The following is a 25,857-nucleotide window of genomic DNA, read 5'->3' as shown; positions in this document are numbered from 1 at the left end:
TTTACCTAAACTTAACTAAGCAGTTTTGATGTCAAAACATAAAGTAATGCCAAAGGGCGGGACAAAGCGCCACTATGTCATGAATTGAGATGAGAACATGTGGATTACACACCTATTGCACTTGTCAGTAGGTGGCAATGTGCTCTACTGTAGTACTGTAAAAAACATTTCTTTTTAAATCTGCCCGATTCCTTTAATTTAATTTAATTTAATATTTTGTTGTTTCTCAGAGTTGCACATGGGTTGCACTAGCCAGTAGGTGTGAAAGATGTGTGTGGCCAACAGATAGAGGAACACTAGTTGTAGTTGATAGTCTGAGCCCGAGGACTGGCACACACAAAAAAAGTGTGCTACTTAATATATCTTGCTAAGTCTTGCCAACAAATAAATGTGAAATGTTTTCTACACCACAAATGTCTTATAATGTCTGAATGGTGTGTATCTGCTGCCGGGTCACGGACTGAAACAGAATGTCAATTTCTAATAATAAAAGTGGACAAACATGAATATTGCAGCTGTTTTTCCATCAGCTATTCACTCCTTCATAGTGAAACAAGCTTTAACTATGACACCGAAACACCTGAAAACTTTGCATTCCGGTTCGAATCCAGCAGACGTCAAAACAGAGGATCAAGCGTGATCTTGACTTTCACAGGCTGCTAATGCCCAGGTGTGTGCGTGTGCGTGTGTGTGTGTGCGTGTGCGTGTGTGTGAAGAAAATAGTCATGTAGAGAATGCTCAGCCTTGATGAATCATTCTGTTGCAAGTGAAAAGCAAAGGTGTTGCACAGCAGAACAGTGATTACAAAACTGTTGATAGCTGCTTTCAAATGTGTTTTGGGTGGATTCCTCTCATATGAGGCATTTTATTAATACATTGAACTTTATAAACTCTACACTCTGATATCCTGAAGACAATTAAAGTCGAACTATACTGGTACTCAGGAAGCCAAAAGTTGCATCTTGTTGCTAAATAATAATTAATATGCTGCTAAAGACATGTAAATCCAGAGGACAGATGGTAATTTTGTAATGGGTTATGTATGAATAATTGTGATGTGTTTTGTTTTTTTGTCTGATGGGTCTTACTTGTCTGTCTGTCTAGGGTAACAGTAGGTCTGTTGTATGTGTACTTTTTCTCAAACTGAGCTGCCTATGGATGCAAAATGAATTTCAGTGCAAACTGACAATAAAGTTGTATCGAATCGTATCTTTAAAATCCCCAAATATGATGTTACCTAAAATATTCAGGATGTCCCTTTAAAACATAAAACGCATATAGAATTATGATCATGTGCATGACGTCAGGGGGTTGATTAAATATTTATAGCCGGTCGCCTATGTGCATATATCTTCACAACTTCTTTATGAAAGGGAAAAGGCTGGCTTAGCATCGAAATCCCCCTCAGAGGTGATCAGAAAATACGCGCAAAGTGACAGTTTTTGGCACACAGGACTTTTCTTTCAATCGACACCAAGGAGAAGGAGGATAAAGATGGGCGTCAAATTCCTCTGGGATTCGTTTTAAAGGAGGAGACATCGGTTAATTGATCCAAATGACTCACTTCACACTACTTAAGCCCAACTTGTTTAAAGGAGGACTGACCCATTTCCTCCCCTCGGAAGCTGCTGTAATCACATTCTGCTCCAAGTTTTTCTCGCACACTTTCAGCAGCCTATGAAAAAGGAATAATGCGCCTTACGCGCAGTTGATGCCTCTCCGAGAAGCCACCCCTATCCTCGTATATGCCAGTCTGTCTGACTTCTTTACAACCTACATTATATTGCCAGACTCCGACCGCAGACCAAGAGAAGAGGAGGAGGAAGACTCCTAATGGAAAGCCATGCAGCGCGTTGAACCCATGGAGACATGGCACATAGGTTCCTCTCATCTACGAACAGATTCAGCGCCAGATTCGCCTTCATATTCACCGTGTCACTGTCCTGCACCTATTTGTGCTATAGTTTCATGTTCTGTCGCAGCACAATCATGACAAACCAGGGTTTGTCAGAGGGGAAAAGATGCCCACCGCCGAGCAAGAACGCAGGAGGGAAGAAACTTCTTGGGAAATTGGAGAATTGCGCGTCTCTGGAAGTCAGATCACATCTGGATGAGTCTGTTGTCCGGCAAGGATCGAGTGATATACGCGACCAAAGTATGTCTGGAAGCCACTGGGCTGACATGAAGTTGAGAAACATGAGTGTGGCGCAAAAGTATGGGAATAAGAAGCTGCCGAACGCGTTAATAGTCGGCGTAAAGAAAGGAGGCACCAGGGCGGTGCTGGAGTTCATCCGGATACATCCAGATGTGCGCGCACTTGGAACAGAGCCGCACTTTTTCGACAGAAACTATGACAGAGGGCTCGACTGGTACAGGTGAGCAACACATGAAAGAAACATTGAAGCATTAATATGCATTTTGTTTTAATTCACATGCACTTGCCTTTATATATTTCTGCACAGATGCAGCTTTTTTCACTTCAGTCCCACCTCTGCTCTGATATGTGAGGTCCTGGTGTAGACACTTCCATTTCCAGATGTTCATTTAAATCTCACTAGTTTGGATGCAAGGTTATATAGTCCAAGGCACTTGTCAAGTCATATAAATGTTTTATAACTTCTCATTGGCATATAATTAAATTTAAAGGGTACATTTTGCTGTATTGTGAACATACAAAGGCAGCATTTCTATTGGTGGGGATAACACACACATGCCTATATAAGCAGCATATCACACCTAAGCTCACAAGTTTGATTTGACTTTTTTTAGTCCATATGATTTTGTCAGCGCTGCAGACGTTAGCTATGACAGAGGGCTTGACTGGTACAGGTGAGCAACACATGTTCAAGCTTCAAGTTTATTTGTCATATGCATTTAAAAAATACAGTGTACAGTGAAATGCAATGAAATGCATTTTACCCCTTGCTCTATCTCTCAGTCCTTAAAATCTATAAATAGTACAGTTGATAAATACTACAATAAATAAGACAATACCTGAGAATAAAATTATAAAACATCCATAAAACAATCCACAGCTCTGCATTCATTTAATGCTACTATTCAGTGAAGTGAATATGCTGGATGACTTGTGTCCTGCATGATACAAAGATCTTTCTTCCTGTAGTCGGGTGGTGTAAATGTCCTGTAACTGTGGTAACGGTGATCCAATAATTTTAGATGTTTAGTTTTCACTGTCCTCATCAGGAGTTTGTGGTCATGTGATGTAATGTTGCCAAACCATACCAGTATGCATCCAGTTAAGATGCTTTCTATGGTGGACTGGTAGAAGTTGATGAGGGTTTTTGTGGACATACCATGTTTCTTTAAACACCTCAAAAAATAAAAAATGAAAGAAACATTGAAGCATTAATATGCATTTTTTTAATTCACATGCACTTGCCTTTATATATGTCTGCATAGATGCACTGTTTTCACTTCAGTCCCCCATCTGCTCTGATATGTGAGGTCCTGGTGTAGACACTTCCATTTCCAGATGTTCATTTAAATCGTTTTCTCACTAGTACGGATGCAAGGTTATATAGTCCAAGGCACTTGTCAAGTCATATAAATGTTTCATAACTTCTCAGTGGCCTATAATTAAATTTAAGGGGTACATTTTGCTGTATTGTGAACATACACATTGGTGGGGATAACACACACATGCCTATAAGCAGCATATCACACCTAAGCTCACAAGTTTGATTTGACTTTTTTAGTCCATATGATTTTCAGATTTTTCAGCTGCAGATGTTAGCTGTCAGCAGAGCTCCATGGTGCTGAACAGACAGCTCCATGAGGCTGATCAGTGCACACCAACAATCACAGCCAACAGCAGGAATGACACAGGCAGCCCTCAGGTTACCAGCCGACTTCAAACAGGCTTACATCACGGCACAACATGTTCCTGCGTTGGCTGGTGAAGGCAAAAGGGGCTCAGAGCATCACCCCCCCCACCACCCACCACCCATCTCTGTCTCTGTATCTCGCTCTGTCACCTCTTCTCCAATTTTTCTATCCATCCCTGTTGAATTTCATCTGAAGACAAGATATGTTGTTTTTATTTTCTGTTCTGTTGAACTGAAATTGAAGCAGGAAGTTTCAAGTTTCCTCTCCACACAAAAACGTAAAGGTCATTGCCAAACTGAGTGCGCAGTGACTAAAAATGTCGCACTCAAGTCTGCAAATGTCCTCCACAAAGGCTCGATGGTGTTGTGTTACATTATGTCTGATTGCCGGAGCTGCCTGCAGATTTCCGCTCACATACCCACAATGCCACCAGTGTGGCAGGAACAGACCACAGAGCGATGCTTCCAAGAACACGGAAAAACAAGTGAGGAAGTCTGTTCTCGAGCATGTTTCTATGAGTACCTGCCCATCACGGCTCAGCTGATAGTTTGCTCAGATCTCAGTAGACATGCACATACTTGATACCAGCCTGAGTTTTCTGCTTTTTCAATAACTATTAAAGATTTAATTACAGGATGTGCATATTTAAATTGTATTTCTTAGCATCAGTGTGTGTTTATATTGAGACGGAAGTGTTTAAACTCACTTAATTGGCAAATGGTAGGCCCTGTTTGGTACACTTGTTAAAATACCCAGCCTTTCTTGCTTTTGGTGTGTTATTCGTACGACATGTAGTCTGTACTGACTGTAATGTAAATGCATCTGTGTAAATATTCCACGCTCAGAGCTAGTGACGTAGAATAAACAGCGAGAAAGACTGCTTATAGCGGGCGGGAGGGGAGGTGATTGGGTACAACAACAATAACACGACTTTTAAAAGGAAGCTTGTGTTCGAGACCGGTGTTTTGTTTTGTAAGTTATGTTAGTGACGATTGTCATGTGTTTTTTCGTGACGTGTTTTCTGTACTTATGTTACGTTGTTTGTATACGTATTTTACTTTGTTTACGTATTTATTTTAAGCCCAACCATACTGGTTTTCCTAAAGTTAGTTTTTTTGCCTAAACCTAATTGCGAACGTTACCGTAGTTTTGTTGCATGGCGTACAAATGACAAACAAAAAGCTTAAAATGCGCCCTCAAGACACGCAGAATGTCTGTGTAGTGTTGTACAATTTATACGCCTTCCTGTGAGACTGGGTTGAAATACCAGCTCTGTTTTTACACCCAGTTTCTGCAATGAAGGATTTTTAATGAATTAACCTTTTGCCCCAACAATGTTGTGACCAACACACACACACAAACCCACACACATCACTACACCAGTTTGATTCTTGGGTCTCATTTCAGATAAATCAAACTGTTTCCTAAAGTGAAAGTCCTGTAGAGCTGACAAGATTCAATCAGTCCTTAAAGTACAAAAAAAAGGTTGGATTTGTTCATTATTTTACATTTGTGACTTCACATAGAGAAAGGGTTTGATTTAACTTAAACTTCATAGTCAGTCTTGTCCTATCAGACCGTTAATTCCTGAGTGAAAATACATTTACAGAATTAAATATTAATGCAGTGGAGGCCTATGTCAGTATGAAAGAAGTGTACTCCACAATACACACACACACAAACACACACACACACAGATTGTCTGTACAATAGAGTTATCTTCAAAGCTGCACCATAGTCCGGAAAAGCGAAACAGTCCTTTTCATCTTCAAACTAATGAACCAGAGGCTATAATATTACACAGATGCATTAATGTAAGACACAAAAACACTCCAGAGAGAAGTTAAAAAGCAAACACTTGTTCAATAATTTGCATGTTTATTAAGGTCTCTTTTTAATTGCAATTTCTGATATTAATCTTCATTTTTCCATGGATTATTCTTGGTTATCAAGCTTACACTGGGATGTCATTTTACTTGAATGCACAGGAAGGAGCTTTTAAACACTGAAGTAAAACTTCCTAAGGGGCTACTTTATAGACAGTTAATCTTTATTGTTGTGTGTATTTCACAAATGAAATTGATTTAGAAGCATTCACAAACGAGAGGTGTCGCTCTTTGTAACACTTAACAGAATGAGCTAAAGCTTTGAAAAAATCTCAGCAAATGAAGACATTTAATGTGGACCCAGAGGACGTTCGTTGTCAGTGGTGAAAGTGTTGATTAATTTGCACGTGCACACAGGAGACCTAATGAAGACACAGTGTAATGGAGTCAGTTGTACATATATAGGCCTTTCTTTATTAACAGTGCAGCAACAGAAGTTAACCAAGCACCAGTTCAACATCTGAACACAGCAGACTAGAGGATGCAGAAAGAATAAACTGTGGTGCATTTTTCTATCCCTCCAACAGATCAGATCAGACATCAACACATCAGACATCGTCCTGCCCCAACTATTAGTCCACTCACTGCACCAGCAACCTTCCCTCGCATGAATCTGCCATCTTAATGCAGCTTAATGATGCATTAGCAACCGTTTACCTCACATAAACGCCCAGAGGTTTGGGCTTTACAGAAGTTTGATTTTGTTTTTTCTATGTCACTCTCAATTTAATCAGAGATAAATCGAGGTCCCTCGCTGATATGATGCCACAATTACAAAGCTGGAATATTGCACACTTGTCACAAGCTGACAGTTCATATATTCAAGATATTTAAACAATACCACGGACGCAGAGGCTGGTTTAATTCAGGCTGAAGCAGCTGTTATTCAACTTGACGAGTGGCTGAGTGGTATTCATTGTGTTGGACTGGCCCTCAGTGATTATCTGTCACAATGTTTGGGTTGTTGGCAGCACGTCACATAAAGTATCTTTCCATTTTGATTAACTGTCACATTCATCTCTATAGCAAGTAACGTACATACACCCCCTTTACACCTTGTATTAAAATGTGTTTTGGGTTATTGGATTGCAATCAGATCGTGCTCAACCAGGATGGATTTTGATCCGAACGGCCAGACCACGTTGAACACAAGTGTATTTACAATTTTGTTTTCAATCCACATGCAACAACTAGGCCTATGGGTGGTAGTGATGCGCAGGTCGACTCACCACAACATTCGGGTACACTTACATAAAAATATCACGGATTCAGTCAAAAATTCGTTTCGGATTCGTTCCAAATAAGTTATTAATAACTTACAGAAACATTGTGTGCAATAGTCCACCTTCCATCTTCCCTTCCTTTTTCTCTCTCAAACACACACACAGTGAGCTCAGTCCTCGTCTCTGGCCTCAGTCCTGACAATCGTGCTACTATAATGCATAAAGTTGGAGGTTTGCGGGTCGGGTTGTGTTCGGTTGGTTGATTAACGTATATTTTTGCGGGTTGGCTGGTGTGGATTGAGCTAGACAGAGCGATCGGATCTCAATGTGGACAGGGAGAGGCTATTAGTAGCAGGTGTAAATGTAGATACAATCTGGATAGACGCATTTTAATAAAAGATGTAAAGAAGATCATAATGTACCTGTACATTCTACATGTGTTGCTCTGCTTTGTGCACAAGTCATCCGTTGGCCTTTCTATCTGTCTACGAATGGGCTGTAAATTACATGTTTAAATGTTTTAGTCAATGAACGCTAAAATAAGAGTGTAAACTCGCCCACACAAATAGTGCTAAGTTTAGTGGGAGGGCAACATTTCAACCATAGACCTTTGCAGGCGTTAAACTTACAATACAAAGAAATATCTTTTGTACTCAATCCACAGGCTGTAACAAACAACCAAATCACAAACCCCTAAGATAATTACACCTACATTCATTGTAAAAACATAAAGGAGACATGAAATATAGCCTCAAGTCCATAAAATACAACAGAAACCTGAAAGTCCTGGGAGGAAATACAAAATACATAACAAAAAGAGAGATGTTTCCTTTGTAATCTAGAAGTCATAGAAAGATTAAACAATGTGTACAGAACATATAAATAAACTGTAAAAAATAGATCATGATTAATGAATATGTAAAAGTTATGAAGAAACAAAACTGATGTCTATTGTTTATTCTATAATTAGTCAAAAAAGCAAAAAGTGTAATCATAAAACAAGAGATGGCAGTATTGGTCAATCAGCCCCAAAACGTTGGTCTGAAGTCAAATTCCTGGACAATGGTTTCAATTTCATTAAATATGGTACAAATATTCATGATCCCCAAAGGAGGAAGCCTGATTACTTTGTTGATTGGCGCCACCAATATGCCTAATTTTCCATTTCAGTTAATGACAAGATGTCTCTGAAACTAAAGACCTCATCCCATCAGTCTAAAGTCATACGTAGAGGTTAATACCCTCATAGCATACTGACTGCGTAAACATTAGCATCCTACGTGGTAACTCTACGGCTGAATCATGCAGGTTCAGTCTTGACCTTGGGGACAGTAGTTTGACAAAACAATCTAAACTTGAGTTCCCCTTAGTAGCAAACTAATCTTTCTAGTGTGTAATGAACATTACAGCCTTGCATGCCCGCTACTTGATGAATGAATTCAGTGATTAATTGATTATTAAAATTGCCCATGATTAATTTTAGGTTAATTTGACTAATTCATTTGAGCATGAAAGTCTATTTTTGACCTTGGGATTTGTCAAGTGTGTTGAAATACGTTCCACTATATCTTACATTTCATGGTCTTCATCACTGAATGCAAGTTGCCAGTGTCATAACAAGATAACAACGGAAAAACTGATTCATTGATCATTTTCAGCACTAATCTTTCTGTAAAAAAAAAACACTACATACTTTCTTTCTGGAGCACCATTCATGTTACATTTCAAAACATTATTTTAATTCATTTTGAATAGCTGTTGGACAGTCAGAAACATACAACATGTGACACCAAATTAACTTTAGTCCGTTTCAGCCCACTGGCCGATTGTTCTACAGTCTGTCCTGTTACATTAAGCACGTGACAGATCATTTAGGCTCCGAAGAAAAATGGTGCAGTGTTCATTACTGTGCTTCCTGAACAGAACACACACGTGGCCTCATTTATTTTATGCGAGGGTATTCACATAACCATACAGGACCTGATAAAACAGACATTTCACTGCCACCAATTTCCTTGCACTTCTCTCGCCACTTTTGCCATCCTCCACAGAATCAGAAAGATCAAACAAAAACATGTGGCTATACACCATCAAGACTTAAAAGGGCATCTCAGCTCTATTGATTTCACAGGAGTCAGAAGCACTTCCAGTAGATTCCCTGAGAAGGGTTGAAATTGTATGAGAGGCTGCAGCAACAAATATTCTCCAGGTCCACATTAATTGGCTCGGGGAGGCAGGGAGCTCTGGAACAGTATCATCAGAAAGGTTGATGAGGACAGAAAGTTAGATGGTTCTCATTTAACACAGAAAACTGCACATTATACAGCGAGGGATCGTAAGGCGTAATTCTGCATTATTAATGAGCTGTCTTCATTGCAGTGCAGCTCAGAGACATGTGGTGGTTAACATTAATTAAAAAAAAACTCTTTCTGAGATGTTTCCCGATGAGACCAGTCTGAGACATGGTGCTTTTATTCCTTTAATAGAATAATTCAGGAAATAATGTGATCATGCATAAATTATGGACAAATTAAACAACCAATGGTGACAATCTGACAACTTTGATGGTGGTATTTTAATAATATCATACAATCAGCTTTCTCAACTGGCACCATTGCTTATTAGCCATCAATCGGTCGGTCCACCACTTTATTCTAGACTGAATTTTCTCAACACATTCATGTCCCCCTCAAGACGAATTTTAATAATTTCGGTGATCCCTTAATTTGTCCATAGCGCCATCAACAGATCAATTGTGAGTATCAGCATGTTAGCATTTCCATTTTGAGCATGTTAGCAAGCTGACGTTAGCATTTAGCTCAAAGTGTGACTGTGCCTTAGTACAGACTCACAGAAGTGCTGGCATGGAGCTAAAGCTGTAGACTCTTGTCTATGAATCTTGACTTTAACAGCAGGTCCCCTTTGTCCAGTAGTGGCACTATGGTCCCCGTTTTGCACATAAAACAAACTCCAGTGTGTCTATAGACCCAACTTTCACATTAACGCCATAATCACACCATTGCTGTTGATTATAGTTTGAATGGGTTAAATGCACCACATCATTTCCAGGCATGTGTACAATGCTAATTACTGTATTTCCATTTAATTTTTTAGGAAATTAGTTGCATTTGAGCTTTGGCAACAACAACCCTGTCTCATAAAATTGCATTTATGTAATAATAATTTCCAACAGCAAATATGTTTTGACAATATAATGTCACTTAGAAACATTTTTAATAAACATAATGCAAAGTCTTTGTGTTGTGGTCTGTTCATACAGAGCCTATCTGTTACCACATTTAATTTCACCTGCAATAAATATCCACTTGTGTCAACCACAGAAGAATTAACATGTTTATGGTTATGTTTAGGCAACTCAAATCACTTAGTTAAGATTGGAGAAAGATGCATGACTTGATGAAATATTAAAAAGTGAAGACTGATTTAAAGGACAAACATGTATACATACATGTACATGAACCACACACAAGACTAAGGAGGCAAACCCCAGTCTTCTGTACACCCATCATCCACCCCAAACAACTCCCTATAACTCTTCTGCAGCACAAAAATGCAACACTTTCTGGACAGAAGTTGTTATACTCAAAAACATAGGTAGCAAAACCATTTTTTAGCTTTTCGATGATGAAGTCATTGGTGATATATTGCATTTTTATGTGGTCAAAAAAGTCGCTGTAGGTCAAGCCATAAATGACTGATGACAGGTTTGTCACTGAAAATAGTGAAAAAAAATTCCATTTGGGTTCCAGTAGTCCCTGACGATACTATCAAACTAACTATCATTCTGAAGACATTGCGATTCTGGAAATATCCGGCAGTCAGCGATCCTTAGCTCATCCTTAGAGATTGTCAGCTTGTTAACTTTCCCCCCTCGGCGAACCCAGAGCGTCACTCCCTACTGACCGGGGATCAAATCCTGTCTGAGCTTTCCCTCCTGTGTCTCCACCATTCTGTCTCCTTTTGTACTTTCCCACCGTCTAACTGAAGAGTAGAACTACTAAAGCAGTGTGGACTGTCTGCTCTCCATTTATAAATACCCTTGACTGTCACATTGTGAAGGGCTATCGTGTAAACCCAGAAAGAACTTTAAGAAATCTCCACTTATGTCAATTAAGATGCTGCTGTAAAACTGAACAAATAGGTGATAATAGAGGGGAAGTGTGCAGGGCCAGGACTTTATACGCCCGTCATCGATTAAGACATTTACAATGTCACGATGTTATTATCACGAAGGGCATTTTATGTCAATAATAAGAGCAGAAAAAAAGGTTGTAGCTGCCACACAGATGACAGTGTTGCAAAAAAGCCTTAACAAAGTTGCTTAATGTGTTCATCAATTAAAATCAGCAGCTGTAAATTAAAAAATACACAAAACTAGAAGTAATCGTCATGTGCAGTTTAAGATTTCAGAGGCTTCCCTGTCTTCATTTCAGTGTCCGTGGATACTTTCCGGTGTCACATGTTAATGTGACAGCTCGTAGCTCGGCTCAATTCAACGCTTTATTGTTCAAGGAGAGCAAGTGTCAGTCATTTCCCTCTGCAGACCAAACCATGAATAATTGTTATTTCAAGGAAAACAAGAGCCTAGTGTTGAAATGACAGCAATTAAATAGGTTTTGCTTCAAGGTCAAATACATCATGCACTTTATTTCCCAGTATTGCAGGACTGTATTGTCCTGTTATGAATATGTTTTGATTCTATTATAGGGCTGAGGATCGGCCGGGAATTCTCCCCTGCAAGACATCTGGCTCAGTCGGTCTGCTATTTCCAACCAATTTGTCTTCTATTAAATTAGAAAAATAGATGCTTGATTTTCCGAGCGCTGAATTGTTATTCACCTCTGTTCCTCACCTAGCTGAATTGGCCGCAGGATTGTCGTATTCGTCTGGACCGCTCTTTGTTAACTCTTAATGGACTTTAAAGGCGGCAGGCCTCTGTTGCTGGTGATTAATGATCAGATGTCATCACAGCTGTAATCTAAGTGAGTGATACTTTAATAATGGAGCAGCCTCTCCAGTGGAGACTGGATCTATGCCGTATGAAGAAAAGAGGAAGGAGACATTTTTAGGAAGTGCAGTGGCACAGACATTATGAGAATCACGCAGCGTAAGAACATTTTTTCTCTGCACAGTCTACCTGAGTAATACAAGCTGTTAATGGGTTTAGACAGCAGGGAAGCAAGTCAGTGTGTGGTATCGCCTTTTCAGGACATTTCAGGACAAATGGCTTGTATGAAACGCAATTTCCCCAAGTCGATTTCTAAAAGTATGAACAGAAAGATTGCTAAAAATATTAAATCATGGAAGCTAAAAAAAAAAAAAACAATACTTGAAAGCTCCAATTGAAAACATACTAATGTGTCCAAAAAAGCAATTACCCTTAAGCTGCTATGACAGGCTCTCAGGATTCTCATTTAATAAGTGTTTACTAACCAGAGCACAATACTTCAGTATATTAGTCCAACTTTGTATGGTGTTTGCATAGTATTTTATGCGTTCAGCATTAATTTCCCTTATTGACAGGACTGTTGACGCACGTTTTTGTGTAGCTCTAATTCAGTCTGAAGATAAGGACACAAGTAATTTAACTTATGTTATGACTGTGTGCTGGATATTATTCGACTTGGCAGTTCCTCAGATAAAAAGTTTGAATCTATTTCTTCTAGAAAATGTCCCCTTTTTTTTTTGAAACCAAAGCTTTTAGTGTATAGCGAAGGACCGCGACAATCATTACTCGGCATGCTGCTTACTGTGATAACACACCGGCAATGAGAGCCCAGGAGACTTTTTCTTATAATTTACTGTGCAACTGTTTTGTTGTTAAATTACTCCAGAGACCAAACAAACACATGTAATGGATGCTTTGATTCGAGCCTCTCCATGGTCAGCTTGTGAGCCTGCATATTGTTCAATGGCCAGGGTTCATTATTCGTCCTTAATGGCAAACATTTGTTGTCCGGTGGGAGGGAGAGGCCATTCTCTAAATCCCTGTGCCCCAGCAGAAACACTTCACATTGTGATTAATGGTTTCTAAGTTAAATCCCAATCAGATCAGTGTTGCCTGAAATCCTCCAACTCATTCAACTGTTGTATTAGTAATACCCTGTTGCCACAATACACCTTGATTAATTATAATTGATAGGTTGGGTAATTGGATGACCTGTGCGGATTGTAAAAACATGAATGAACTTTTAACTAGGGGTGTAAGAAAAATTATCAATACACTTCAGTATCGGAATATTATGTTTTGTGATCCTCAAAAACATTGCATTGATTTTTAATTAATAGTTTACATGCAAAGATTCGTGGCAGACAGACAGTGGCTCATACAACCCATTTTCATTCACATATCTTGAGGTCAGAGGTCAAGGGACCCCTTTGAAAATGGCCATGACAGTTTCATGCCAGCCAAAATGTTGCATAAGTTTGGAGCGTTATTTAGCCTTCTTCACGACGAGCTAACATGACATGGTTGATACCAATTGATTCATTAGGTTTTTCTAGTTGCATATGATGCAGTATCTTCACTCTAGCTTTAAAACTGAGCCCGCTACAAACTAAAAATCGCGAGTTGCGTTAATGCATTTAAGAAATTAGTGATGTTAAAACGATAAAAACGATTTTGCATTAACGCGTTATTATTGCGTTGAACTTCACAGCCCTAACTGCAATATATCGCCCTGCTTACAGTATCGGAATATATCACAATATATTGAATTTTAACCCCTGTGTGATACGTATTGTATCGCCAGATTCTTGCCAATACACAGCTATACTTTTGACAGGTTGGCAGCAACTTAGTTTTAACAGAGAATATGGAGGTGTGATGCCTAATAATGTATATGTGAATATATGCGTAATTATTAATCACAAGCGAAAAGGTGTTTGAGATGAACTCACTGGTTCTTTTCATTGTATATAAGGAACTTGCATTTTGCATGTGTAGCCTTGTTGCATGACAATTTTGTATTTGTGCTGCAAACATTTACTGAGAACTCGTCCTGAACGGACAATATGCAATGTTCTGTTTTAAGTTCAAACCACAGTGAAATGACAGTAATAAATTCTGAGTTCATTGATCGTTCACAAGGAGATGATTCAAAGCTGACCTTTACTTGTTCTGATGGTCTGCATCCCTGATGAACCTGCGCTGCTCTTTGGAAGTTTAAGTTGTTCGACAAGACACACTTGTCTGGAGCTGAACAGTGCGTTTCATTCAGTCACTGCCTGTCTTCACACTATGAAACTAATCCTGCAGAATGTTGTCGGTGAATTTGCAGCTTTTTTATTTACATATATGCAGTGTCACATACAGGCGGTGGATCTTTACAGTCTGCTGTCTGTACTGTAATACGACAGCCCTGCACCAAACAGTTTTTAACGCCCAATCTGTGTTTAGTTTGTCAGTCAGAATTGTTTTTTATTCTACTGTTATACTGGATTGAGCTATTTGCTCTGGCAGCCATGGGATGTAAGGAGAGTCTGTCAATTGTTATGTGTTTGAAAGAGAGAGAGATTTTGATAGCTAGTGACCATCATGGAAGAAACATCAAAATGCAACCCGTTCTCACTCCCAACGCGTCAAATACCTCTTCAATGTTGTCATGATACTGGAATTTATAATTTTTTATTTAAGCTTTTATAACTTGAAATATATTGATATTTGATGCATTTTCAATACCACAAGTAAAACTTAATACAACATTGAGGGTATAACATTTTTGATATTTATTAGAAGATAAATAGCAGATTGTGTATAAACTCCCTGTCAGATAGAAGAGATAGCAGAATGCGCAGCTGGTATCCGTGAAGTTGTATCTCCAATATAAACCCACCCGCGTCATTGTAAGGCACTCAGAGCAACTGACGTAGTAAAAAGTGCAGGATACTCCACTAAGGGTGGGTGGGAGTGGTGGTGAATGGGTCAACACTTTCACCTTGGAGAAGGCTGTTCATGTCCCATGTGAAACTAAAAGTCAACGTTGACATTTTGTCACGTCATTCGCTCATCACGTAAATCACTAGTCAGTCAAGTTAACATCAAACACGCTCTTTTCCTAACGATAAAAAGTGGTTTTGTTGCCTCAACCTAACTTTCTATAAAGACGGAAGAAGTTTATTTTGAAAAGATACTATGTATAATGAGCATATATTGACTCGCCATTTCTGACATGTCCAAAACTAACGCCAGAGAGGTACCTGGAGTGTCATAGTTTGAAGCTTAGGGCCACTGACCAAGCTGCGTTTTTTGTTGCAAAATGTAGTGTCCAGGTTGCCATGAACGTTACTGAGCATAGTCATGCTCCCCAGAGGGTGAACCCTTTCTAGTTTGGACACTGTATGATTTCCCCAAGTGCCACCCTCAGTAGTCCTACGGGAACTCTACTGTAGATGGTATTGTTTCTGACATCCTGGAGTCTCAATAGTATCTCCTTCAAGCTAAATCACTGTCTGTGCAGGTCACCTGTGGTGATTTACTATCAGAGTCTCATGCAGTCCTCTGTTAATGCTGTCACTGAAGTCACTGCTATATAGCCAGATCACTGTCAAATTGAAGCACAAAAGTCAGCTACATAATGAGTTGCACTGCACAACGGAGAACTTGTTTGTACTCAGCCCAGGCAGGTGGTTTCAAACTCACAGCCAACTGAAGATCTGCCTAAGGACTGTGTGTACCCTGATTTCTGATGAGGTTTTCTCCAGACCTGTGTGAACTGTGAAAGCAGACCCTGTAGGGTTGAAAGTGCTCATCCCGACTGGTTCAGCATGTACAAAATATTCAAATGTTCGGTATGTTGAACACCGCACATGAATGACTAAACCTTTTGGGTCCTGTGAGAAGAGTGAAATAGAACAACAAGGGCAATTTACAGATATGAACTGGCTAGAATCAAAGCAATTTTACAGGGATTTATTAACAGTATTGCTGATGAAGGGCTGTACATACTGTAGTAAGAGTAGCCTGTTCTCCCAGTGGAGCTGCACGCTGCAAGAGAATGGTGTATCTGGGTTTAATGGGGAGTCCTTGGTTCTGAATTACCTCGGTTGCTGAATAAAGACATCCATGTTTGTGGCCTATTCTCTATAATGATATAGCAGCGTCCAGAGGGAAGTAAGTGTGGGCTCCAGACCTCCTGCCTCCACTGCGCCAGCAGAGATAAATTGTTCAGCGAGATAGCCAGCAGGCTCTTTCAGGGTCACTACAATATGCAGACTAGCTTTCAGCACACCACAGCTCATTAATGAGTGGCAATGACTGCCATGCTTCCACTGTTGACCCCCAACTACCTGTAGATACGAGCTGGAATGCATTTCTCTCCTCTCATGGAGTGGGCGATTAAGCTAATATAAAACATTTAATCAAATTTTTACAGACCGGCATTGTTAGAATAGCAGTTATTTCTCTCTTACTCAGGGCTGCCAACTCTCACGCAGCGACCGTGAGGCTCAAAAAAATAAATCATCTATATACCTCCAATAACTTTTAATGAATTTAGAATAGAGATTGTGATTGTAAATAAACTCAAATTTCCCCATAAATATATCGGTATAATTCGGAGCCACCATTGAGCCTGGATGTTGGAGATAGTATTGATCTCGAATATGAATGTGTGTGAATATCCGATGTTACTGATTATTTAGGCTGGACTTGCTAACCCTGAAGATATAGGCCTTTTTCATGGAAGATGTTTTGACATGTCACAGTAGGAAAAGCACAGGTGTAAATAAGGAAATGACTGATGGCTGAATTCCATTTAGCTGCTTTGATTTCAGGTATTGTGCATGCTGGCTCTCTGTCAACCTTACTGGGACACTTGAATAGAACAGAGCCATCATTAGTGGTTATTAGTAACACCTGTGCTTTTCTTACTATGACCAGTCAAAATGTCTGCGGTGAGAAAGGTCCTATTGCTGCCTTGTTAGAGTTGATCTAATTATGTACACACCCACCTGCTTGACTGCACCTGTGTGTCAGTTATATCCAGAGCTGCCCTGATTGCAATCACCTGGCAGCTGACACCGGCCGAGTATATCTGTGAGCTGCCACTTGTTTTTCAAATTCCCTGAGGAAGACTGAGTTGAGATGCGTAGGTGCTAAGTCGTTTTATTAAAGGCTTTCTGATTTTACTAAACAGTCGGCCTTGGTATCACAAAGCTAAGCACGAGTCTAACCTTTCTCTTTGTTGGTCTCAATTCTTTGTCAATACTTCATCGGTTAAAGAAAAACAAAAACTCAGTAGAAGGATGTGATTCAGATCTTTGGTTCAAAAAACAGTGTATAGCTTCTAGACCAGGGGTCAGCAACCTGCGGCTCTTCAGCTCATCTCAAGTGGCTCACTGTGGCTTTGATAAAAAAATATATAGAAATGAATGATGTTTATTTTTTAACATTTTAACTTTAATAAATCATGTTGTAGGCCTAGAGTGATTCTTACATTCTCCAATTGCAAAAATGTGTAGCCTATATAGAGATGCACAGATACCAATGGGCCAATGGTCGCTGTCAGTATCGGGACTGAAAACGTGGGATTGGTGCATCCCTAGCCTTTACAGTGAATAATAAAATAAGTTTTAACATTTCAGTAAACTAAACTGTGTGTCATAGCCTACGTACGTCTACGGCCCGTCGCTTATCCTCTAATTTTGCCAATCCTCAACAGGTTTCCAAATCCCCAAAAAAAAGAAAATTCTTAGAGGAAAATGGAGAATTTAATAGTGCGTGGACAGATTTGTTTGCTCTCTGCAGCGAAAAATGAGCAAACAACAAAAAAAGTAATTGAAAGACATTTCCGGAACAAACACACTGGAAGCTCCTGCTGAAAAGAGCTTCCAGACAAATCTCCTCAAGATGATTCTTCAATGTCCCGCCTCTCGTTTGCACCTGGGTCCTCACTGCATTGGACTTAATAGGCGGTGTTACCTTCATTATAAAGCTCAAATACGTTTTGCGGCTCCGGAGAGATTTTTTTATTTATTTTTTGGCCAAAAATGACTCTTTTGATTGTTAAGGTTGCTGACCCCTGTTCTAGACCATCATTGTCAACGTACTCGGACGCGATGGGTCGTCCCAGAGGATGTAACGAGTCCTTGTTAATTTTAGGAAGAGTGTATAAAACAGGTCGTATTTTGTTGTCTTGAACCATGTTTCATCATCATTGATTTGTCCCTCTCATAAGGCCCGTTTTGAGTCTTGAGTTCATCATCAAACATTAAAGTATAGGGTCTGAGTGTATGGAATATACATATCTCTGTCACTAAATTGTCTTTTGATTTATTTTACGTATGAGGTTATATTCTGGACCACAATGGCCCCACCATTATCTGCATGGCGTATTACAATGTCCTCATTATTCATCCAACTCTACTAGAGCATGTTTACATCCTTTAATGTTCAAAAAACACAACTTTTCTCATACTGTCTGTCTGAATATAGCTGTATATATATGCTGATTGGCTTGCAAGAAAAATATGGTTCATCTTTGTAAAGGTAGTTCTCAAACTGTATAGGCGATATATTCTAATGAGCCTTCATGTGACATAGGAAGAGGAGCCAAATCTGAAAAGCTTGTTGAATCACGTGTTTTCTGATCTAGACAGCCCACAAAGAACTGACTGGCTTTTCTTATTTCACAGTTTGTGTGTTGGTAGACACTCCAGATACCCAAATGTATTAAAAAAGTGAGTTTTTCATGATATCCACTTTAAATAATTCCACTCTTGTAGTAAAGGGATCTACCTTTCTAGAGGGAACAAATAATTTATAATGATAAATTAAACGTCAGTGTTAAATTCACCTAAGATTCGAAATTTCTTTTACACAACACAAGTTAGAGCATCAAATGCAATGCCGAAGCATCCAGAACAAATTAGCTTTCAACCGTGTCCTCTCATTTGACCAGGAACAGGTCTCATTTACAGTATCGAGCTGATCTTCCACACCTGAATTAATTTTCCCCAGAGTGATTAAAATGTCACCGCCAAGCTTGTAATGCATCCTGACTTAAAGTTTCACCAAGAATTGGGAAGACGACTGTAAATTACCCCGAAAAATTTAGCGTTGACTCTGAGTGAAAAAGGTGTTAATCAATCAGGGCACTTCACTCAAATGTCAGTTAATCAAAGTGTGTGTGTCTCGGTGTGTGTATTTGTGTGTGTGCATGTGTGTCTGGGTTTGTGTGTTCACACACAAAGCAAAATGTTCGTATTAAAGTGCATTTTAAAGTTTGTTTATACTACTGATAAAGATGCTAAAGTGTCAGAAACATCAGTGATTGCCCTCGAAGCATTTTCAATTGGTATTACAATCATGTAGATATTCTAAGTGCAAATAATCATTACCGAGCAAGGACGGAACAGCTTTTAGTGAAAGCACCCACTGCCATAAAGATCCTCAATTTTATCTTTTACTTTCAGCTGCGGTACGCAGTGCAGATAGTTTCTTGGGGGCATGGAGAAAAAAAAAATCCTGCTGGTTGGTTCAGACACCTGCCTCAGGTATCACATGTTCCCCTTCTAGCCTGATTCCCGCTATCTCAATAACGAACAGATACATAAATGAGGCTGCTGCTGCTGCCGGGTGTGTTTTGAGTGAGCAAAAGAAAATTATTTATCAAAAATAATGAATCTCTGCTCGTCACTTGCATTCTGTTTGTTATATCACATATGGCCATTAAAGGTTAATATGCAGCCGTTAAGATCAGCTGGCGCATGTGTGGATGATAATTTGTGTGATAACCACATAATTGAATATGAGCCCCAAAACTACAATATTCTAGTTCAAATAGATGTTTGTAGATGATACACGTGCCCCCCAATGCTCCTCATTAACATCACTCCAAGGCGACAGGCGACTTGGAAGTCATTGGTCCGGGCTGCTCCCACTGACATGAAAGCATCCCTCATAAATAGCCCCGATTTCAGTAAAAAATAAAGACGAAAAAACCTTGTTCTCCTTGGCTGCAGTTAAGCAATCCTTTGAATGGACAACCGACAACCGAGCTCAGAGGACACGGAGGCTGTTGGCATCAGTTTAATGAGCCACAGGGCGAGAGTTAGATGATGCACGGCACAAGAACGCTCTGTTAATATTTCTGTTTTCATCTAATCTTGTGAGAACAGATAGTGAAGATGCAATTAATTCATCACATAGTTTGTAACAACTTGCTTCGAGTTCTCACGGGAGAACTACTCTCAGAAGAAGATACTAGGTAATAACATCTGATCTCTTTGCATTTACACCTGCTATTAATGCACATTCTCGTTATCAGTTGGCAATTTGAGGTGGGGATACCATCCCCCTTGTAAGCGAAATAACCAAAATACATTAATCTGCCATCACCCCGCTCCATCCCCTAGTAGAAGAGAGAGTGCAAAGTTGAATATGTTAGTTTGGTCTGCGTGACTCATTGATCCTTTATCTGACTGAGGTTTGTGCAAGTTGTAGCCTCCATGAGGTGCAGCTGGGACGCGGCCGCTGGAGCTGATCGAGGCCACTCTAAACAATGCTCGTGATTTCATCAGACATGTTGCGGCGCATCCCAGAAGTGGTGGGTATTGATAAATGTGTATTAAATGTGATGTGTATAGAGAAATCCATGGTGCTGTCCATGGTGCTGAATTAGCAGACAGATTTGTAATTGTGACTTTTTCTTTGGGTCCCAACCTTTGTCCTGGGGGGCATGGACCAGGATCCATCCACCCTGTCCTCTACTGCTTATCTTTAATTCTGGCCGCGTTGTGATTAACATATCAATTATGTGTCATTCTATAGAGGACAATTCTTTTGTCATTTACTTTAGAGGACTTGTTAGACATATAGAGACAGACAAAGGCATCCTGGAAACCTATAGCTAACAAGGCTAATGTTATACTTAGCAGGTAATCAGTTCCAGCATAGAAGCTTTCTATAGTGCGAGCCTCGCCACCCCTGTCCGACACATGACACTTGTCTTCTTGCACATGGTGACGGTCCCTCAAAGAGAAAATGTGTTGTATGATGGACCAAGGACAACTGCGATAATGCGTTTACCCCATTCATTCCTATAAAAGTTGCTCATTAGGTGCATGCGTCAGCTTCTTTATGCTTTTTGTTTTTGGGCCAATAGGACATGTGCACTACTTTTCCAATCAAGCCGGTTGAGAGCATCATGCACCTCCCATACTTCTGCTGACTTCCTGTTAGCTCCCCACACACATGGATGCGATAATTTAATTATACAGCTCTTCTACACTTTCCAAATGTTATTGGGAAGGATGGATCAAATCTGATAATAAAAAGAGTACTTTTGTGGAAATGTTGGCGCTCCGAAAAATGGATTCACCATACCAGATACCAGATGTGAATGGGACTTAGCTGGGAGTGACTGTGGTGACTTGTGTATGAGTATGTGGATTCAAAAAGTTCCATTTACTTCCAAGTCAAAACTTTGAGTATCTTTAGGAAAAAAATATGTCATATTAATATTAAGCCTTCTTTACACTTTCATAATTGATCCTAGTCGTGCCTCTGGCTTCCCAACTTAAGATACAGCAGTCGTTTTTTTCCCCCACCCTTATTTCCATCTTGTCTATCAGTCCCATCAGTGCTGCATAACTTCCGTGTAACATGTAATTTATCCGGTGCTGATACTATAAAAAAACAGTACCTCAAGGTAAGTTAGCACATATTGCAGCTTCCTCTGATGGACAGCCAGTTTTATATTCTGCATCCAAAGAAAAACAACCAGCGTGAGTGGAACATGTCAGTGTGAAATCCTCTTGATTTAACATCATTAGCTTTTTTATGAACACCTTATTCCCAGTATCCTCATGCTATGGTGCATATGTAAACATGCTGTCAACAGATTAGTGGCGTATATGGTTGTATAGTCAGGCAGGCAGCTGTATATATACTATTTTAAGCAGAACCATCTGCAACCTTTCACTGCGTGTGTTGACATTGTCAGCCCAGTTTTGCAATATGACAAGTTGCAGTTTTGAACCGGCGCGTTCGGGGTCCTCTCATCTACACAATCTTCATCTCTGAGTTTGGTGGAAATGTATGGAATTTGACAAGCCAGATAACGAAGACAGTTTCCTCAGCGCGCAGCCAGAGATTCTGCACCTCCTGGAAAATGGCTGCAAGTTGTTTTTTTTTGTGTGTGTGTAGCAAAGCTGTTTGCTTGAAAAGGTGCTGTTCTCATAAAAGATTAATAGTTGCCTCGTGGCCCTGAGGCACCTGAGCCAACAACTCAGGATTCATAAATAAAACTAAATGGATCAATATTTCCAAGACTTTAGAGGTAACCTATGGCTACCCCTACCTTGAGAAAGAAAGGTTAGGTTTTAATCGAAGCCTTCCCCCAGTAATAATAAAGAAAATGTGTATTTAATAATCCGGGCTGTGTGGTAACGTACCTGAAATCCAGAAACTGATACACATGCTGTGAAATAGAGAAATGGAAGTACTATATCCTCTGTAATCCTAAAAGTAAAAAAACAGTTTACTTGTACTATTTTGTAATTATTGTCACCAAACTGCAGAGTTATTGTGCTGGCGCCACAGCTCAGTCCTTTTTCTATTTACAGGAAGCAGGGAACATAGCATGGATGAATTGCGGCGGAGGCATTCGTTGTCTCAACAGCCAACATCAGACGCTCATTAATCAAGTTTTATTGAACCAAAGTGCCGAAGCAGAATGACATATTACACTGGGAAGGAAAACTCACATGACAAATATGACAAATAGAAACATTTGCCTGTAGTTTGCAAAGCCATTATCTTGGCAGCGGGACGATGATAATTATGATGCATGTTTTGATTGTACAAGCTGTCCCGTCACCAATGAATATCTAACAAATACATTCACATTGTGATTATTTTGGGTACACGGTTATTTGATACTCTGTATTGGATGTATGATGTAATACTTCATATCTACAGTTTACCATCCAAAACTCTGAAAACATCATAAAACTGTATTTTCTAATGTGTGTAATACTAAGATTTTACACGTTGTGCACCAACGCCTGCTGAGGCCTGAATCCAAAACACACTCTATTTGTACGCAGATGACACCATGATAGTCGACTTCCTGCACTCCAATCAGGCTCCTCTTCTGAGGAAGAACCTGCAGTTTTTGCACAGTGGTGGGCGTAGAATTTCCTTGATTTAAACTTAATACTAGGTTGTTTTTGTGATTTGTGATACAAGTAGGGATTTGCTTTCCTCTGACTTTGACATTTTTATATCCTCATCCAGCAGAAAAGACACGTGGAAATGCTCCTGGACAGGAAAATAACAACAGTTGCTGACTCATCCTTGTGTGTTTTATTCTTTTCTTTCTCTCCCAAGGGGACTAATGCCACGAACGCTAGACAGCCAGATCACATTAGAGAAGACACCCAGCTACTTTGTCACCAGAGAGGCACCCAGACGCATCGCCAGCATGTCCCATGAGACCAAGCTGATCGTTGTGGTGCGTAACCCGGTCACGAGAGCCATCTCCGACTACACACAGACTCTTTCCAAGAAGCCCGACATCCCTACGTTTGATGAGCTGGCCTTTAAGAACAGAAGCCTGGGCCTCGTCGACACTTCCTGGAATGCCATTCGGATCGGGATGTACATCCTGCACCTGGAGAACTGGCTGCAGTACTTCCGCCTGTCGCAAATGCACTTTGTGAGCGGGGAGCGGCTGATCACGGACCCGGCGGGGGAAATGGGCCGCGTTCAGGACTTTTTAGGACTGAAGCGAATAATCACGGACAAGCACTTCTACTTTAATCGAACCAAAGGCTTCCCCTGTCTGAAGAAGCCGGAGAGCAGCAGCCAGCCACGCTGCCTCGGCAAATCCAAGGGCAGGACTCACGTACAGATCGAACAGGAGGTCATAGATCAGCTGCAGGAGTTTTATAGGCCATTTAATATCAAATTCTTTGAAACTGTGGGGCAAGACTTCAAGTGGGAATGAGAGGGCCATACAGAAACAGTGCTGTTGTTAAAGTGGCTACCTCTGGAGAGAAATATAAATAAGGGTCTCTTCAACAAAATGTTAAATGACAAGTTTATTGAGCTATGTATACATTGACAAAATCAATATAGAAGAATATAAAACTCTTTAAAATATAATCATATAAATGGTTTCACATAGTACTGGGTTTTGGGTCATTCTTATAACAAAGTGCCATTTCTTTAAAAGAATATATACAAAAAAACAAGTTTCTTTACCACACACATGACATATGAAGCCAACCAGCATTAATTCATTAACCAAGTCATTAACCAGCAACCATCACAACGCCACACCACACCTACATTAACGACACTGCTTAAATATTCATTCCGCTCAAAATGAACCACCGGCGTTACTGTTAAAATGAGCTCTCAACATTTGATGCAAAATGTCAAATGAATAATGAAATCAGCCAATTATTCTGCAGAGAAGAGTATCTCCTTATTGTTGACAAAAGCTCATAGGCAACAGCGACAGCTTTACTGAATACATGTACTGTAAAAAATGACAGCTATATTAAAACAGATGCTATAACACTGATACCATTTGTTGAACTTCAGCTCTTTCTGTGTCAGTATTTTTGTTGTGATCATCGAAATAAAAGGCAAAAGACTTAAATTCATTCAATTTATTTGAGATATTTTCTGTTTTTCCTGAGTAAAGGTATAGCGTTTTCTTCTTATGGTGTCTAGTAATACTATACAATCATATGTATTCCCCATATTTGTGGTGCATTCTTGTCCTCCTAATATTATCTGATCTAATATAACAGTAATTGTAGCGTTTCCATTACAAACACTAATCAAACCCGATGCCAGTTTCTGTGAGGCATAACCTTATGAGTCATACTAAAGTTGTCTAAATCAAAACTGGAAACAGGACTACATTTACATGCAGATTTCATGTGATTTAGAGCATGACATCCACTCGGACCAAATTTCAAAGAACATGTAACATAAAGAAGTTTGTACTGAGCCTGTTGAAAGATGAAACGTCCCTTACCAAATGCTGCCATTCATGTCACTGATCTCATTAACTTTTCAAGATTCCTCTTTTGATGGATTTGATCGTGCTCTTTCTGAATGGGTCCCCATGCTAAGCAGCCAGATGAACCTCCTGAATTTGCACCCTGAAGCCAATCAGAGTTGCCATTAATCATTTCCACCGAGGCCTCCAAAATGTTCGACACCAAAGAGGAAGAAAAGTGCAGAAAACCTACAAATCTGTGCAAAAAAAGTAATAATAATATAATAAAATCCTGAATTAATGATGTGTAAATGTATGTTGGATGCATCTGTGTTCTGTTTAAATGCACAGTGGAATTTTTATTGTGCAGATTACAGATGTCAGATTAGGACAGGATTAAGAACACAGACGACCTCTGCAATTATTTTAAATGACGTCTCCAGGTAATACTTGTGTCCCGTATGAGTACGGCTTTAGATTTAACATTCATTACTAACTGACTACAACATGACCTTCCAACACTGCTGAAACTGCAAGCGTTGGCATGTTGTTACTAGGTTTTAACATTTAATCATCAAGCCTAATTGGTCTGAGACGTTGGCATTCTCCTTATATAAGTCCCTTTAACTGTTGGTGGTTCCGACTGATACTAATTTGTGCTTTTAATTTGTTTGCAGTAGGAACATTTTAGGTTTGTCTCTTTTTCAAAATAGTCTGAATCTGAGCCATAGAGTGTATATAACAAGTGGACGTAGTCACCATGTCGTCACCCATTGGTTTATGGACTGCCGTTTTGAAGGCTCGAATTTGGCAATTTGGCTATCGCCATCTTGTTTTTTGCGACCAGAAGTGACACGAGAGGGTGGAGCTAAGTACAATCGAACGCTGAATAAGACATTTTCTGGCAATCAAAAAGGTTAA

At 39.7% G+C, this 25,857-nt stretch overlaps 1 protein-coding gene across 1 annotated transcript; it reads left to right on the top strand.

Annotated features, from left to right (window-relative positions):
* The first annotated feature begins 1,381 nt into the window (after positions 1-1,381).
* hs3st2 (heparan sulfate (glucosamine) 3-O-sulfotransferase 2) lies at positions 1,382-24,592 on the top strand. Its single transcript, XM_037793611.1, has 2 exons — positions 1,382-2,375; positions 23,310-24,592. The coding sequence occupies exons 1-2, from the start codon at positions 1,870-1,872 to the stop codon at positions 23,926-23,928; spliced, it is 1,125 nt and encodes a 374-aa protein (XP_037649539.1). The 5' UTR covers positions 1,382-1,869; the 3' UTR covers positions 23,929-24,592.
* The last annotated feature ends 1,265 nt before the right edge of the window (positions 24,593-25,857 follow it).

Source organism: Sebastes umbrosus, chromosome 14 (assembly GCF_015220745.1).
Source record: "Sebastes umbrosus isolate fSebUmb1 chromosome 14, fSebUmb1.pri, whole genome shotgun sequence".
Taxonomy (NCBI): Eukaryota; Metazoa; Chordata; class Actinopteri; order Perciformes; family Sebastidae; genus Sebastes; species Sebastes umbrosus.
The sequence above is the reverse complement of the archived record's forward strand: the minus strand, read 5'-3'. Positions and strand labels throughout refer to the sequence as shown.

Coding starts and splice junctions, on each gene's coding strand:
- hs3st2 (XM_037793611.1), top strand. CDS start 1,870: ATGGCACATAGGTTCCTCTCATCTACGAACAGATTCAGCGCCAGATTC. Junction 2,376..23,309: donor AGAGGGCTCGACTGGTACAG/GTGAGCAACACA, acceptor TTCTCTCCCAAG/GGGACTAATGCCACGAACGC.